This window comes from Clupea harengus, chromosome 4, assembly GCF_900700415.2.
Source record: "Clupea harengus chromosome 4, Ch_v2.0.2, whole genome shotgun sequence".
NCBI classification, from domain to species: domain Eukaryota; kingdom Metazoa; phylum Chordata; class Actinopteri; order Clupeiformes; family Clupeidae; genus Clupea; species Clupea harengus.
The window spans coordinates 22,180,687-22,197,385 of record NC_045155.1 but is presented as its reverse complement, the minus strand read 5'-3'; the positions used below and the strand labels follow the sequence as shown (position 1 = coordinate 22,197,385).

Here is a 16,699-nt window from a genome sequence, read left to right as displayed (position 1 = left end):
ACTTACTTGGACTACTACACCATAATGGACATTAAGCATACAACCAAGTGAAGAGTTAAGGTGAGGTCCAAAGGTCTGAGACCTTACAGCCGCTTTGTGACTTTCCTTTAACTCAATTGTTCCAAAAAAATTGTTAAAAAAGTCGTTCTTCCATCCATCCTGTCCAGCAGTTTTCAACATGCTCTGGAAAACAGGCCGACTTTGGAGTGAAATAAAGGTTTGTATCTACTTTAAACTTTTAAAAATCCAGCACAGACATGCTCTTTGTGAAATGATTAATACTATTGCAGTTTGCTGGCTCATTTTATTTATAGCTAACGTTAGTTTATGTTTGATAAGGCTTAGCCTCGAACAGAGCTAACATTAAAGAACTCATCGTATGCCCATTTTACCACAAGTTCATATGGTTCCTTGGGGTCTTAATGAAATGTCTGTAACATTCTGTGGTCAAAATACCACAAGGATCATTTAAAACAGCACCCTTTTTACCCTGTCTAAAACAGCCCTGCTCAGGGCGACCTGTTTTGAGCGCCTAATGCTAATGAGCCAGCTAACCCCTCCCCCCTCATCTGCGGGGTGGACCTACCATAGAAACTTGTATCTTAGGAAAAATATAGATGGAGACTGACACAACAGTGTACCCACACCGTTTTAAACCAGAGTCAGACCCTGAACAAGAAGAGGCTCCCGGACAAGTCCAAGAATGTAGTCTTCAACAGGACGTTTCTGAATGGTTAGTTAACTTGTGTTTGTGCCGTGGGTGCTTCTCTGTCCCCCTTTGCCCTTCTCTTTGTCTTCTGAGCTGTAAGAAATGGTCTTTAGAAACTGGACCACCATAATGTATGATAGAATTGACGCTGATAAGATACGCGTTTAACTTAAATTCATTCAAAAGTAACATGTCTTCGTTGCCGGAGCTTTCCTCTTCTGACCTGCAGATAAGTAACAGTTATTTACATGAATTGCACATTTGTGGATCAGTAGAACAGATTACTTTCTTCACTAATTGAGTGATGTTATTGTCCCATTTTAGTGTGTTGGTGATGGTTGTGCCTAGGAACTTGAAATACTCTACTACAGTGACAGATGAGTTGTTGATGACAAGTGGAGGATGTGTCGGAACTTTTTTACGGAAGTCCACAATCACCTCCACTGCATCGTTGACGTTGAGCACTAGGTTGCTGAACTCTAGATGGCCGACCTCCCTCCGGTAGGCAGACTTGTTGTTGTTGCTGAGGAGACCTATCATGGTGGTGTCGTCTGCATACTTGATGGTCTTGACGGACGGGTCACCAGAGGAGCAGTCGTTAGTGTACAGGGAGAAGAGCAGGGGGGACAGCACACAACCCTGGGGAGCACCGGTGTTAACTGTGCGGGGATGTGACAGATGCGGGCCCAGCCTGACATACTGTCTCCTGTTGGTGAGAAAATCTGTAATCCATAAGCAGGTGGATGTTCAGATGGGTCAGTTTGCTATGGAGGAGGTCGGGAATGAGGGTGTTAAAGGCAGAACTATAAATCCACAAACAGGACCCTTGCATAGGTGTACCGATTGTCCAGGTGTTGTAGAATATAGTGAAGTGCTATGTTGATTGCATCGTCTACTGAGCGGTTGGGTGAGGGCGACTGGTCTGTAGAGTGAATGTAAACATGTCAACGCGAACGTGGCCGATAACACGCGCAAGGTCGCTATTCTATCCCGTTAAGATAGTGTAGGACCCTCCTAAATTCAGGTGAGTTTACAAAGTTTCAAGTTAGAGTAAATACCTTTATAGTAAGTTCAAAGAACACATTACGTCACATTCATTCATGCCCTTGAATTTACATTGATGTGTTTGGCTGAAATTGTACGAGACATCTGATTTTGGAAAAAAATCAAGCCGCTTCAGGCGCATCAAAAATCCACAAATAAATGCAGGCTTTGTTAGTCTGTAAATACATGTAACAGTGTTTATGTTTGTGAATTACGTGATGTTTATATATAAATAAGGAAATACACTTGTGAATCGCATGACATTTATTTGTGAATTTTGAAACTAATTTAACTCCATTCATATCTGTTATCATTTGGCAAGCTTGGTCGATAGATTAGCCTTAAAACAACACATTAATGCAAGATTCTCAAAGTCGATTAGGTAGTGCATTTTCATGTTTAGGCTTTAATTGCCGTATTTCAAATCTATGTGTTTCATTTTATGTCGGTTTTGGTGGCGGGTCCCAATTGCTCAATTATTGTCACGGAACGAACAGACTTCGAGATTGCAATAAACTCCAAGTTTCCCAAACAGAGACAGCCAGGAACACACAGGACAGACAACAGGTTGCAGACACAGAGATGCTGATACGAACACGGAGAGGCTGAGGGGTGAATCCTCGACAACACAGTCACAACCCTCGGAGGGGCGCAGGCGCGTAGCACTGCTGGGAACTGGCAGAACTCGCGATCTAATCGCAGAACTGAACTAAGCAGAGGCAACCTCTGAGCGAACAAACTATAACAGAAAAGCCGTTGCGGCAAACAAAACACGAGTCACACTCGGCAAGGCACTAACTAAACTATAACTAAGGTGATACGCTAAACGGGAACTAAGGAGATAAACTAAACAAACTAAGACGGAAGAGTACGCAATCCTCATGGAAGTCAGGTCGCGGGAAATCCTAGGTTGTGCATCCGTTGAAGTGCGATACCAGACACCGAGTGAAGGGAGTGTGAGGTATATGTAGGGACTGTGACAGGTGTGGATGATTAGGGACCCGGTGAGTGTAAACGCGGTGCAGGTGAGTGAGGACACAGGTGTAAGTGAGCAGTAGTCCGGTGAGAGTGAGCGAGTGGAAACCAATGGGGGCGTGGCTGGTGCAGGTCCTGGCTCTGATGTGACATTACCCCCCCTTCCAGGGACCGCTCCTGCGGGCCTAGGACCCCGACGTCGTCGCCGCGGTTTACCTCTTGCTCGAGGTGCTGGGCGGTGCGGATGGTCCTGATGGTAGACGGCGAGGAAGGCGGGGTCCATGATATCGTCCCGAGGCACCCATGCTCTATCCTCTGGACCATAGCCCTCCCAGTCTATGAGGTATTCCAGGCGACCCCGACGACGTCGGGAGTCCAGGATCTCCCGGATGGCATAGACCGGACCCTCTTCAAGCAGGAGCGGCAGCGGGGGCACGTCGACGGCAGGCTGTGAGGAAGAGGGGAGAGAGGTGATCGGCGGGTGATAGGGTTTAAGAAGTGACACGTGAAACACCGGATACGATAGTGAGGGGGAAGCTCTAGCTTGAAGGACACATTATTGACCTGGGATATGATCACAAAGGGGCCAATGAAGCGAGGACTTAACTTGCGGGAGGGCAGTCTCATCCGGATGTCTCGAGTGGAGAGCCACACCTTTTGTCTGACGGTGTAGTCGGGGTTAGGTCTTCTCCGAACATCCGCATGATGCTGGTGGCGCTGGACTGCCCTCTGGAGGTGATGGTGGGCCTCGCTCCAGACCTTCTCGAATAGCACCGTCGCGCATTCAGCTGCGGTGGGAAGACGCAGCATCGGGATTAACTTGCAGGACTTGGAGAATCGATCAACAGCGATAAAAATGCACGTATATGCGTCGGATGCGGGGAGGTCCGTAATGAAGTCAATGCCTAGGTGTGACCAAGGCCTCTGGGGAATGGGCAGCGGTTGCAGCTTCCCAACCGGCAGCTGGCGAGGCGTCTTTGCCATGGCGCAGGCAGCGCACCCCGCCACGAACCATTTCAGCCATGCCACGCCACCAGAAGCGCTCCTGGAGGAGCGAGAGGGTCGCATTGGCCCCCGGGTGACCTGTGCCCAGTGAGGTGTGCGTAGATTCGATGACCTGCTCCCGCAGGGAGGCGGGGATGTAGGTCTTCCAGGCGGGGGTGCCCGGCGGACCTGGGTCCTCCACTTGGGCTAGACGGAGCTCCTCATCTAGAGCCCACAGGATCGGGGCGACGATCAAGGGCGTGGGCAGAATCCTCTCTGGCTCCTCCGTGCTTGCCTCCACCTCGTGGAGTCGGGACAGCGCGTCAGCCTGGACGTTCTTGGATCCCGGCCGATAGGAGAGTGAAAAGTCGAACCTGGTGAAGAACAGCGCCCACCGGGCCTGTCGGGGGTTCAGTCTTCGGGCCTCCCAGATGTACTCCAGATTCTTGTGGTCCGTGAGCACCGTGAAGGGGTGCCGAGCCCCCTCAAGCCAGTGCCGCCACTCCTCAAGAGCGAGCTTGACCGCGAGGAGTTCCCGGTTGCCCACGTTGTAGTTGAGCTCCGCCGGGCTGAATTTCCGGGAGAAGAAGGCACATGGATGGAGTCGCGACGGAGATCCGGAATGCTGGGAAAGCACCGCCCCCGCTCCAGTCTTGGAGGCATCCAGCTCGACGAGGAACGGGACCTCAGAGTCCGGTAGGGTGAGGATGGGGGCGGTTCCGAAGGCGCTCTTCAGCAAGGCGAATGCCGCCGCGGCCCCGGGGTTCCAGGGTAAGGACTTCGGCTTGCCCTGCAGAAGGGTGGTGAGTGGAGCTGTGATCTGACTGTAGCCCCTGATGAAGCGACGGTAGAAGTTTGCAAACCCGAGGAAGCGTTGTAGTTCCTTCACCGTCTTGGGTTGGGGCCAGGTAGTGATGGCACTCACCTTCCCCTCGTCCATGCTGATGCCGGCAGGGCTAATGTAGTAGCCCAAGAACTTCATCCTGTCTTGATGGAACACACACTTCTCCCCCTTGGCATAGAGGTGGTGTTCACGAAGCTTCTTGAGGACCTGGGACACGTGCTGGCTGTGCTCCGTCCCGTTCCGGGAGTAGATCAAGATGTCGTCGATGTAGACGATCACGAACCGATTCAGGTACTCCCGGAAAACGTCGTCAATGAATCCTTGAAATACGGAGGGGGCGTTGGCCAAACCGAATGGCATCACGCAGTACCCGTAGTGGCCACTAAGGGTGATGAAGGCCGTCTTCCATTCGTCCCCCTCGCGTATTCGGATGAGGTTATACGCACTGCGGAGGTCCAGCTTCGTGAACACCTGAGCCCCCTGTAGTCGTTCTAGGGCGGACGGGACGAGGGGAAGCGGGTACCGGTTTTGATGGTGATCAATTTGAGGGCCCGATAATCAATGCAAGGCCGAAGTCCTCCTTCCTTCTTCTTGATGAAAAAGAAGCTGGAGGCCGCCGGCGACATTGAGGGTCGGATGTATCCCTGCTGCAGTGCCTCCTCCAAGTAGTCTTCCATGGCCTTCCTCTCCGGTAGAGCGAGAGGGTATACCCTTCCTCGCGGCACAGGCACACCGGGCAACAGGTCATAACTGCAGTCCTCCGGTCTGTGTGGGGGAAGGCATGAAGCTCGCTGTGGGCAAAACACATCAGCATATTGCTTGTATTGTGGGGGAACGTGGTGACTAACCTGCTGAGTGGGGCTCTCGACAGTGGTGGCATGCAGTGCCAGGCGTGCTGGGGTAGGAGTGCGCAGATGGGGATGGCATGAAGTTTGAGTGGGTGGTGAAACGACAGGCAGGCAGCGGCCAGAGCACTCCGCACCCACCTCGTCACCTCTCCGGTCTCCCAAGACAGCGAAGGCGAATGTAGAAGTAGCCACGGCCGCCCGAGGATGAGGTCGGCGGTGGACTCCTCCAGGATGAGAAATTTAAGCTCCTCCTTGTGGAGAAGACCTATCTCAAGCTGAACTGGAGAGGTGACCTGCCGTACCTGCCGTCTCGTGAGCGGGTGACCTGTGATGGAGTGGAGAGAGAAGGGAGTAGGACTCGGGATTCTGAGGAGACCTAGCCGCTGGCACAAGGACCCCGAAATAAAGTTGCCAGCGGACCCTGTGTCAATCAGGGCTTGGGCTATGAGGGAACCAGAAGAGGTAGTCAGCGTTACAGGGGTACACAAAGGATTACACACAAACATTTCACCCGGAGCCGAGCTCACCCGGGATCGTGTGGGACGAGTGGGTCAATCTACCACCACATGACCCTTACCTCCGCAATACAGGCATAACCCCTGAGTGCGGCGGCGGATTAGTTCCTCCGGGGACAGCTTGAGTGAGTCGATGTTCATGGGCTCCGCCTCCGCCTCGTCACTGTCACGGGCACGCTGTGAGGCACCTCGCCAGCTGTCACTGGCTCGCTGCGAGGCACGAGCAGGTGTAGAGAAGGCTGGCTGATCGTGTAGACACTGCTCCCGTCGATTCACCACTCTGATGGCGAGGAGGATGAACCGTTCGAGGCCCACCGTGTCGTCGTAACCAGCCAGCTGAAGCCTCAGTGCGGGTTCAATTCCCTGTCGGAAAACGGTGATCAACGCCGGCTCGTTCCAGCCACTGTCGTAGGCCAACGTGCGAAAGCGCTGGGTGTACTCGTGGAAGGACATCGTCGACCCCTGGCGAAGACGAAGCAGCCACACCTGGACCGAGGTGTCCCCGTCAGGCAGGTCGAATACCTCCCGGAAGTGATGAATGAATGCGTCGTAGGAAACCATAGCTGGACCATCCTGCCGCCATACTGATTCGGCCCATCGGAGCGCTCGGCCTTGGAGAAGAGAGATGATGAAGGCAACCTTTGCCCTCTCCGTCGGGTAGCACTGAGCCTCCATCTCCAAGATGAGGGTGCACTGAAACAGGAAGCCTCGGCAGGCAGATGTGGCACTGGAGAATGGTGGTGGTCTCACCGCCGCTCCCGCCCGAGGGCAGGCTGCGGTCGCAGAGCTGGCTGAATCCATCCGTCTCTTTTGGTCTGGTATTCTGTCACGGAACGAACAGACTTCGAGATTGGGATACTTGGAACAGAGTTTATTGCAAACAGAGACAGCCAGGAACACACAGGACAAACAACAGGTTGCAGACACAGAGATGCTGATACGAACACGGAGAGGCTGAGGGGTGAATCCTCGACAACACAGTCACAACCCTCGGAGGGGCGCAGGCGCGTAGCACTGCTGGGAACTGGCGGAACTCGCGATCTAATCGCAGAACTGAACTAAGCAGAGGCAACCTCTGAGCGAACAAACTATAACAGAAAAGCCGTTGCGGCAAACAAAACACGAGTCACACTCGGCAAGGCACTAACTAAACTATAACTAAGGTGATACGCTAAACGGGAACTAAGGAGATAAACTAAACAAACTAAGACGGAAGAGTACGCAATCCTCATGGAAGTCAGGTCGCGGGAAATCCTAGGTTGTGCATCCGTTGAAGTGCGATACCAGACACCGAGTGAAGGGAATGTGAGGTATATGTAGGGACTGTGACAGGTGTGGATGATTAGGGACCCGGTGAGTGTAAACGCGGTGCAGGTGAGTGAGGACACAGGTGTAAGTGATCAGTACTCCGGTGAGAGTGAGCGAGTGGAAACCAACGGGGCGTGGCTGGTGCAGGTCCAGGCTCTGACGTGACAATTATGCTTGAGGACAGAAATGTTTTTTACAGTCCGAGGGGTGTTAAAGTGGCAGCTTCTGTCCAGGTTTTTTCCTCAATAAATTATACAGGCACCAAAACTACAACCAAAAGGGATCTGCACTGCACCTCTAATGGCATGCACAACTAATTATTCTCAGAGTAGAAATTACAGATAAAAAAAGATAGATAGATAGAGAGCGAAAAGAGGAGAGAGAATGAGTGAAAGAGATTATTCAATTGGAAGGCTCTGCCTCCTTCCATAACACTCTTGGAATTACAAGAAGGCCTGCATTTTGAAATCAAATTGAATTCAAGGGAAGAGAAGGGAGACAGTCAGCGAACATGGCAAAGGGAGGTTCAGGCCCTAGGCTCTGTTATTGTTTTGTAGATACTATTTAGATACAATTTAACTGAATTTACTTGAATAGATGAAATTATACACATATTAGGATGAGCATGCTAGCATACATGTGGTAAATGTACACAAAACATACACACACAACATATACACGATACATACAAAATTGTAAGTGGATAAGGCGGGGGGAGAGCATTCAAGTATTGTAGAACAGCTTAGTGGGTAAACAGTGTACTCATAAGATCACTATTACAAGGTCAAGTAATGGAACAGAAAACTCTATAGATGGTGGTTATTATATTCACTGCAGATAAATGGGGTCTCTATGGGGTAGAATAAGTGCATGATAGTGTGGTGGGGGTGAGGAGGTGTAGGCATGGGGTTTCTGCAAGTAGAGAGACTGCAGCAGCATCCCACAGCAGAGATAGCGTAGACTAGGAGGGGGAAAAGTGACAGTGATTGGTTAGAGTTCGGCTGCCCAAGATGCGTAAATGTACTTAATGATGAGTTATGTTTAGTTATGGTTGGCTGACACTTTGCATGCAAATTTTAGTTATACAAGGATAGCAAGGGTGGCAGGATACACAGCAGTGCACAACTGGCTGGTGACAGGGATAGGACTTTTCTGATCTAATAGTAAATACAAAAATCTGTTTTATGTGTGATATCGTTGGTACTAATTTTTTTCATAGCCTGTTTTGCTCATATTCACATTGGGTGCCAATAATTCTAGAGGGCACTGTACATTCTGTAAAGCACGTTGAGCCCCTGCCAGGAAGTTGCTATATAAATAAAATGTATTGTTGTTTATGATTGTTTATAGATAGCTATAATCTTGAAACATTTTTAGGTTGAATGTTTCTCTTGTGTGGTGGGGATTAAAATAATATATTTTTCTTTCCATTAATTGTTTTACAGAAAAAGTTACCAAAGTTTGCAATCGAGATGGTCAATGGTTTCGTCACCCGGAAAGCAACCGTATCTGGTCAAACTACACGTTATGCTCTGCTTTCACTGGAGACAAACTGAAGGTTTGGTCAAGTCCATAGAATCACCTGTTTGTGGCCGATGTGACTGAAATAGTTCAAACCTTTCCAATGAATTAGGATAAGGTGGGTGTGTCAATGGTAATGATTGGTCAATGGAAATATGACCTCACATAAAATGTAGACACGTGGGATGTGTTCACTGAAATTTGTTCTGGCAAGCTGCATCTTTGAAATGTAATTATTTTGATGGTATATATATGACCAGGATGGTGAAACATTTTGTAACTCTTCCTAAAACAATTCAGGGGCTCTTGGTGTGAGGGGACTAGAGGGTAAATGTGAAGAAAATGTTACTTTCAAATATACTTGGTGCCCCCTTGCTAAGCCTGCCTGAAATTTGTATACATGAATGCCTGGTCCAGAGAATTAAAACAATATTTTTACAGTCCGCCATCAACACCAACTCAGAGGGCCACCACCAGCTGGCCCTTTAAAACGGTACTTTTGGTTTTTGGGGCCTAATGCTGGTGGCTCTAGTCTTTTTTTTTTTTACTGTTGTGGTACAGCATAGTATAGCACGTTAGAATACTGTACGGTACACTCACAATGAGTACCTGTGTGGTTTTCCATCTGAAGGCAGGTGGCGTTGATGGAGTATCAACATTCTCAAGTAACTTGTTTATACAACAATCAGACCCCCCAGGATTTTACGATGTAACGATCGCAACTATTAACGAAAATTCAACCAATCCCGCTGAATTCAGCGCGGTGTTAAAATTTTAACCAAAACCCCGCAACTTTCCCGCAAATTTGACCAATCATCGTCGTCTCACACAACTCCCTCCCTTCCGCCTTACTTCCGTATTATGTTCGAGAGCTGCAGCAGACATGTGTAAGTCCAATGTCTCACATTTGCCCACCAAAATAACAGCAAAAGATCGCGAAAAGCAGTACCCTGGCTTTCTATACGAAAGCGGAGGGAAACTATTTTGCACCTCATGCCACATTGTGGTCGAACATAATTTAAGAGGAAATCGTCGATTGATAAGCACTTTGCCACCGCAAAACATAGAATGAGAACGTCAGAAACGCAGGCAGGACGTCAGACGACGAGACAGATCACAGTGACACAAACATAATTCAAACAAACATAAATTACACCTTTTGAATTTGGATTCAGTGTTTACATAGGCTTACGCTCTGTATACTGTTACTGAAGGTGTGTTGTGTTTCCACTTTACGTTATGTTTACATTATTTTATGTATTCAAGACATTAAAGGATACAAAAAAGAGTACTTGATTTTGCATTGTTTAGGCGTCCTCAGCATAATGATGCTTAATTTTGCTGTGAGGTTCTGTGCACTTTAAATTTAGTCTTTCTTTTCATCATATGTGAAGGCTGAGACATTCATAACATTTTATTCAGTCTTACTGATGGTCCTTTTGTAATACCAACAGGTGCACTTCGTTGTGGATAAGTAAAGCCTATTTTGCTACATTTTTGTAGTCCTGGTAATCTTGTTTGGCATGTTGGTTATTTAGAGGACCATTCGTTCTTTAATTAATGTTTGTACATTAATTAATGTTTGTACATTAATGACTTATTCTTCAACAAATTATTCAATTATAATTACAAAGAGGGAAATTGGCAACTTTTTATCGCAACTTTCACGTATCGCAATTTTTTGGAAAAGCTCCCGCAAAATCAGGAATTTTTGGCAGCAACTATCTCAAAAAAGTCCTGGGGGGACTGAACAATGTAGGAGCTTGAAAGTTTGGTGTAGCTCTTGCCAGGTGTTTCATTTAGTTGCCAGTTTGACAAGCCAGAGGTGAGAAGGACACAGGAGAGGATTACAAGTAGCAAAAAAAGAACTACAAGACTAAAGCAAAGTTTAGGAAATATTGCTGCTGATTGCAGAATGTAATGTTATGTGAGGATCTGATTTACCATTATGCTATTTCTGTATCTGTATTTAAGCAATACTTACAAAACAATTCACAAAAGCAAAAAACAACAGGCATGGATTCAAACTGCGTGTGTCTGTTATATTTAAAGATTCATTACTTGCCTGTGTTGCTGCATTTTGCACAGACAAACTGACAAAGTAAGCTGTACCAACAGCAGTCCCACTGGCTTAATTTAAAATGACGTTGAAGCACACTCTTTGGCGTGAAGCACATTAATGGATGTCAATAGGTGTAATCTGTGCCACTTTGCCATTATATTACACAATATATTATGATCGGACACATTTTAGTGGATGTTGACAGGGGCTTACGGTCTCCCACGTAAACGTAAACACGGTACATTTTTTAGTGAAGGTAAGGATGTGGGGGTGAGTCGGGTTATATTAATTTCTAACCTGCACCCTGATCACAACACCAAAGAGCATATGGTCCCCTGAGTCTACCTTAATATATGGCATGTAGTGATGGTAAAATATTTTATACGTTGTTTATTTTCCCTCAGGTATTTAAAATGCTGTTCATATATAAAGTTTATCAGTTGGCTGTTTTGGGGATGGACTTGTATTGCACTTGTATGTTTAAATGGAGAAAAGGGGGGGGGGCGTTTACCTGTCCATTGAGTGCGTGGACAAGTGAGCTCAATGGGTTGAGTGAGTTTAATGAGTTAGGCAGACCCAGCTCGCAGTGTGTTGCAGACATCAGGTCTGCTGGATACTTAACATTTTGCATTTGTACTTTTGCATTTGTACTTTTCTCCTTATATTTTAAGTAAGGCAAATTGTTATACAGCGGGAATAAGTTGTCCTGTACTGCCCACCAAGAGCGCTTCGTTGCCAAACGTCTCCTTGTAATTCCAAGAATATCAAAAAACACTATGCTATCGAGCCCCCCTCCTGTGGAATAATCTTCCAGCCTCCATCCAAGAAGCTGACATCATTTCCATCTTTAAATCAACACATTCCTCTTTAGTGCATCCTAAAGTCATGAATAATGCATCAAAACTCAACACCCTTCGCAGCATACTTCATTCTTGTGAGCCATGTTGTGTTCAGACAGAGCATGTTGTACTGTGTAGGAGGGCCTTTACGGATCCCAAGTACAGCATGTGGCGTGTGTTGCAGCTGTCGCCAGCCCATGAATGCCTATGGCTCACCATAACCATTAGGTACATGTACACATATAGGCATTGTTCCTCATCACCATAACCATTAGGTACATGTACACATATAGGCATTGTTCCTCATCACCATAACCATTAGGTACATGTACACATATAGGCATTGTTCCTCATCACCATAACCATTAGGTACATGTACACATATAGGCATTGTTCCTCATCACCATAACCATTAGGTACATGTACACATATAGGCATTGTTCCTCATCACCATAAACCATTAGGTACATGTACACATATAGGCATTGTTCCTCATCACCATAACCATTAGGTACATGTACACATATAGGCATTGTTCCTCATCACCATAACCATTAGGTACATGTACACATATAGGCATTGTTCCTCATCACCATAACCATTAGGTACATATACACATATAGGCATTGTTCCTCATCACCATAACCATTAGGTACATATACACATATAGGCATTGTTCCTCATCACCATAACCATTAGGTACATGTACACATATAGGCATTGTTCCTCATCACCATAATCATTAGGTACATATACACATATAGGCACATAAGGCAACCAGCTCTGCCCACACACTTTGTCTTCCCCCCTCCCTCTCCCCCCTAGTCCACACTGTCTCCACTGCTGCTGTAGTCTCTCCACCTGATATACTTGCAGAGCCCCTCTGCCCACACCTAACTAAATACTTGATGGAGCTCCTGCCCCTGCTTCCTCCTGTGGTCTGGGGAGGGTTGTGAAGCTTGAGCATAAATTGTCATTGCATGGAAGTGTGAGTGACTTTTTGCATGAGCCTCAAACTTCTCAACAGCCTTTTTCCAATTTCTAAAACTTACACTTGGGCAGTGTTGGGGAGTAGTGAACTACATGTAAATAAACGGGTTGTTTAACTACATTTTGCAGTAGCTTGCTGGTAATTCAACTACATTACTATTTGCATAGTGATACGGCCATTTGTGCAGATAACTACTGAAACTACAAACAATTTGGGGCCATGAATGGAAAGCAATGTTTTTTATTTTCATTTAACATTGCTTCTCCACTGTTATTGAACTATATTTTCATTTAACATTGCTTCTCTACTGTTATTGAACTCCCTTCAACCAGCTCCGCCGCATTGAAAGATGGTGATTTTAAAACCAGAAAATATACCATTTGACCAGTTGTAGAATTTGGATTTCGAGATATTTTGTATAAACTGAATGTATAAAAAGATGTGAAACTCAATTTTCTACTTTCTTTCCAAGATGATAAAAGAGATGATAAAAGTCAACAATGCAAGCTCGTAAATGACATGGTACAAGAGTCTTTATTCAATTTAAGTCACCATCTATGGATCTGTGATGCTCACATCTGGAGTTAGAAAGCCTTGAACAGACAATTCAAACAAAACATTTCAAAGCCTCTTCAGCAGGTCTGCTTTTACCCATGCAGAATTGAATGATCTTTTTCCTTCAAAGGTTGCATTAATCCAGTACTACCTGGCTATTGTGGGACAGAGCCTCTCCTTACTGTTCCTCCTCATCTCTTTCTGCATCTTTTCTAGCCTCAAGTAAGTGTCTATGTAGTTTGATTTTCTCCTCTGTCATGTTAAGTGCAGTTCTGTTTCGTCTATATCTGGTCTTCTATCTAATAACATTTCATTTTCTTGATACTGTTATGCTATGTTATTTTTGAAAATGTGTAGTTGTCAAAATTAAGGCTTGGACGCAATATTTCCTTGGGATGGTTTGGAAAGACAGCGGACTGGAGGGAATAGAGCCCACAATGGGCTGCTCTGGGCTGCTCATCTAATAGCAGCACCTGTGGCAAGAACAGCCGAATGGATGCGCCAAAGAACAAACTAACAAAATACCCCTAGTCAGCTAATACTGCTTTTTAAACCTCTAATTTACTCATTTACATATCATATCATATCATATACTATAATTCCTCACCAAACATAGATTTTCAAGTCTGCAGGTATGACTATATGTAGGCAGGTATTAGGAATTCCTACAGTTTCTTGTTGCATTATTAACTATCTTATTAACTCATTTGTCCAAAGGAGTCTAAGCTGCCAAAGGATCACACTTCATAAGAACATGTTTCTGTCCTTCATTTTCAACTCTATCATCACCATCGTCTGGCTCTCTGGTGCAGTTGAACAACACTACATCGCCAACAGTCATGTAAGTTCTTGTTACATTACTAAGATATTATCTTCATTACTAATATGTTATCTTCATTCAGGGTTACCGAAAACGGCATGCTCTCCAAAACAGATGTAAATGATAAGAATGTTACAAAATGATTTCATATTTTGTGTCCTAGATTGGCTGCAAGATCCTGTCTATTTTGATCTTCTATTCAGTCAGCACCAATTTCTTCTGGATGCTCTGTGAGGGGATCTACCTGCACACACTTATCATTGTTGCAGTGTTTGTAGGGGAGCAACAACTTGGATGGTATTACGCCCTTGGTTGGGGTCAGTACAAAACAACTCATGCAATTTACACATTTGGGATGGAAATACTGTATTTAAATCAATACTTTTTTTGATGTATGGGTATATATATCAGGAAATGAATAAAATACAGGTATATACATATTATTATAATACATTATTATAATACAAATTAACATGTAACTTATACATTGGGAATATACATCAGTGTACAATTACACAGGACATATGTAATACAATATAATATAACATAAGTCTTTTAGTGAGCGTAAAGGAAACACTGATGGTGAATCACAAGGATCTATCCGCATTTACACACATGGTAGTTCAGAAGGATCTATCCGCATTAACACGCATGGTGAATCACAAGGATCTATCCGTATTGACACACGCATGATGATTCACAAGGATCTATCCGCATTGACACACGCATGGTGATTCACAAGGATCTATCCGCATTGACACACGCATGATGATTCACAAGGATCTATCCGCATTGACACACGCATGATGATTCACAAGGTACTTCTGGTCTTCATCCAGTATGTTCTGTAGCTGCCCACACAGAGTAGACAATTCTGTACTATGGGCTGTAGGCCAGACGACCCACATTGGCCTTCAATCCAAGATGGAGTCCTCTCTGCGGTCCTCCATAGGGTAGCCACTTCCTTTGATTGTAGAACACCAGCTCTGGCCTTATGAGTCAGCAAAACACGAGGCGACCACTAAAAATATCAAATAGGGAAAAAGGCAAAGAATTGCTGGGGGAAATATGATAATGCATTCATAGTAGGTCTTGAGAGAACAAGACAAACATGTTATTCATTATTATGCCACCTAAACCAAAAATGTATGGTTTAAGTAAATGAAAGTTTAGGACATTAGACCTTTTCACCAACAGGGACAGACCAGAAACTCACCTTTTATAACTTCAGTACCCTCATTTACAAAAGCCAAGTTGTTCAGTAGCCTATGGTGTTGTTAGAGCCTTGTTGTGTGGGGAAGATACACTGGGGAGAAGAAAGGAAGATTGATTAGAAGTTCAATTAGATTTAGAATTCAGGTTACTATTATGAAACAATCATGATGATATGACTACAAAACACGTTAGCCTATCATACCTTGTCAGTGGATCTTATTTGTTTGTGTTGTTTCAGTGTTATGCATAAGTCTTCGCAAAGCTTCCTGTAAAAAGTAAATGTAAGGGTTAAATTCAACCACGTTAAGGCATAGAGCAGATCAAGAAATGCAAATGTGTGGCAGTCAAGCAAAAAACAGGTTATTTCAGGCTCTTTTAATCCTTTTTGGAGCTGACCTTCTTGCATCCCTCATTTCTCTCATGTCTGATTCGATCCAATCACCATAATATGCTGTTCAGTTAACTTCTTTAAAAACTCTTTCAGCAGGGCTACCAGTTGTTTGTTTGTTTTCATTCAGACTTGATGCATTTGAAAAATATGAGCCATCGTTAAATAAGCTGGTAGGAGAACATATACCTAAAATGCACACTATCAACAGGTTATGATGTAGGCCTACAGTTAATTTCAAATCCTTCTTTTCCCCTTCCCCAAAACAAATTTAGCACTGCTGTGGCACTTCATGGTAGGTTATTGATTCAACAGTATAAAAGGTTGCGTAATGGGGCTTTAACAAAACTCTTTACATTACAAAAGATACAATGCCTAAATACTGAATATACCAAAAAATATTTTTGATTACATTTGAAAGAATATGACGCATGAAATTCCACAAATGGCATCGCGTGTTGATTGTGTCTGATCAGTGTCACCTTTGTGAATTCATCAAGAATACGTCATTTAGATACTTGGCCATCAGTTCATGCTTCTTTCCTTGCTGTATATAGTACTCAACCTTCTTCTTTATATTTATTGCACATAGGATAAATATTACACTGACAAAGAGTTTTACACACTCATTACAGATCATTTATTCCCTAAGCCTGCATTATATGACTTACATCACACTTGCTATGAAGCTAGCCAAGGTACACCACATCAAACCATACTTGTTTCCCGTGATTCCAAACTTGTGAACAGTGGTGTATGTACAGGTATAGAGGAGGGCCCCACACCTGCCCTTGTATTAGGCAACCACATCACTAAATCCACTCGTAGGTTTAAGGATTATGAAAGTGATTATAACATAACATAAATAACAAATAATTTCCAAATCAATGTAACACAGGGCATCATTTGTTCATTGGTGAATGTTTCAAAGCAAATAACTTAACATTGCATAAAACAATGTGCTTCCCCCCCTGACAGCCTTTCCTGTGGTTCCTGTGGTGACATATACCATAGCTCGATGGCTGTTCTACAACAACGGGTAAGAACATCTCCTCACTAGATCCAGTATTTATTGAGGAAG

General features: G+C 45.0%; 1 protein-coding gene across 3 annotated transcripts in view; it reads left to right on the top strand.

Annotated features, from left to right (window-relative positions):
• calcrl2 (calcitonin receptor-like 2) overlaps positions 1 to 16,699 on the top strand; it is a 65,446-nt gene that overhangs the window by 38,889 nt on the left and 9,858 nt on the right. For all 3 annotated transcript variants that reach the window (XM_031566787.2, XM_012820761.3, XM_031566788.2), the window contains exons 5-9: positions 8,673 to 8,785; positions 13,326 to 13,417; positions 13,913 to 14,036; positions 14,179 to 14,332; positions 16,597 to 16,657. In XM_031566787.2, coding sequence (XP_031422647.1) covers positions 8,673 to 8,785; positions 13,326 to 13,417; positions 13,913 to 14,036; positions 14,179 to 14,332; positions 16,597 to 16,657 — 544 coding nt within the window. The remainder of the gene's footprint in view (positions 1 to 8,672; positions 8,786 to 13,325; positions 13,418 to 13,912; positions 14,037 to 14,178; positions 14,333 to 16,596; positions 16,658 to 16,699) is intronic.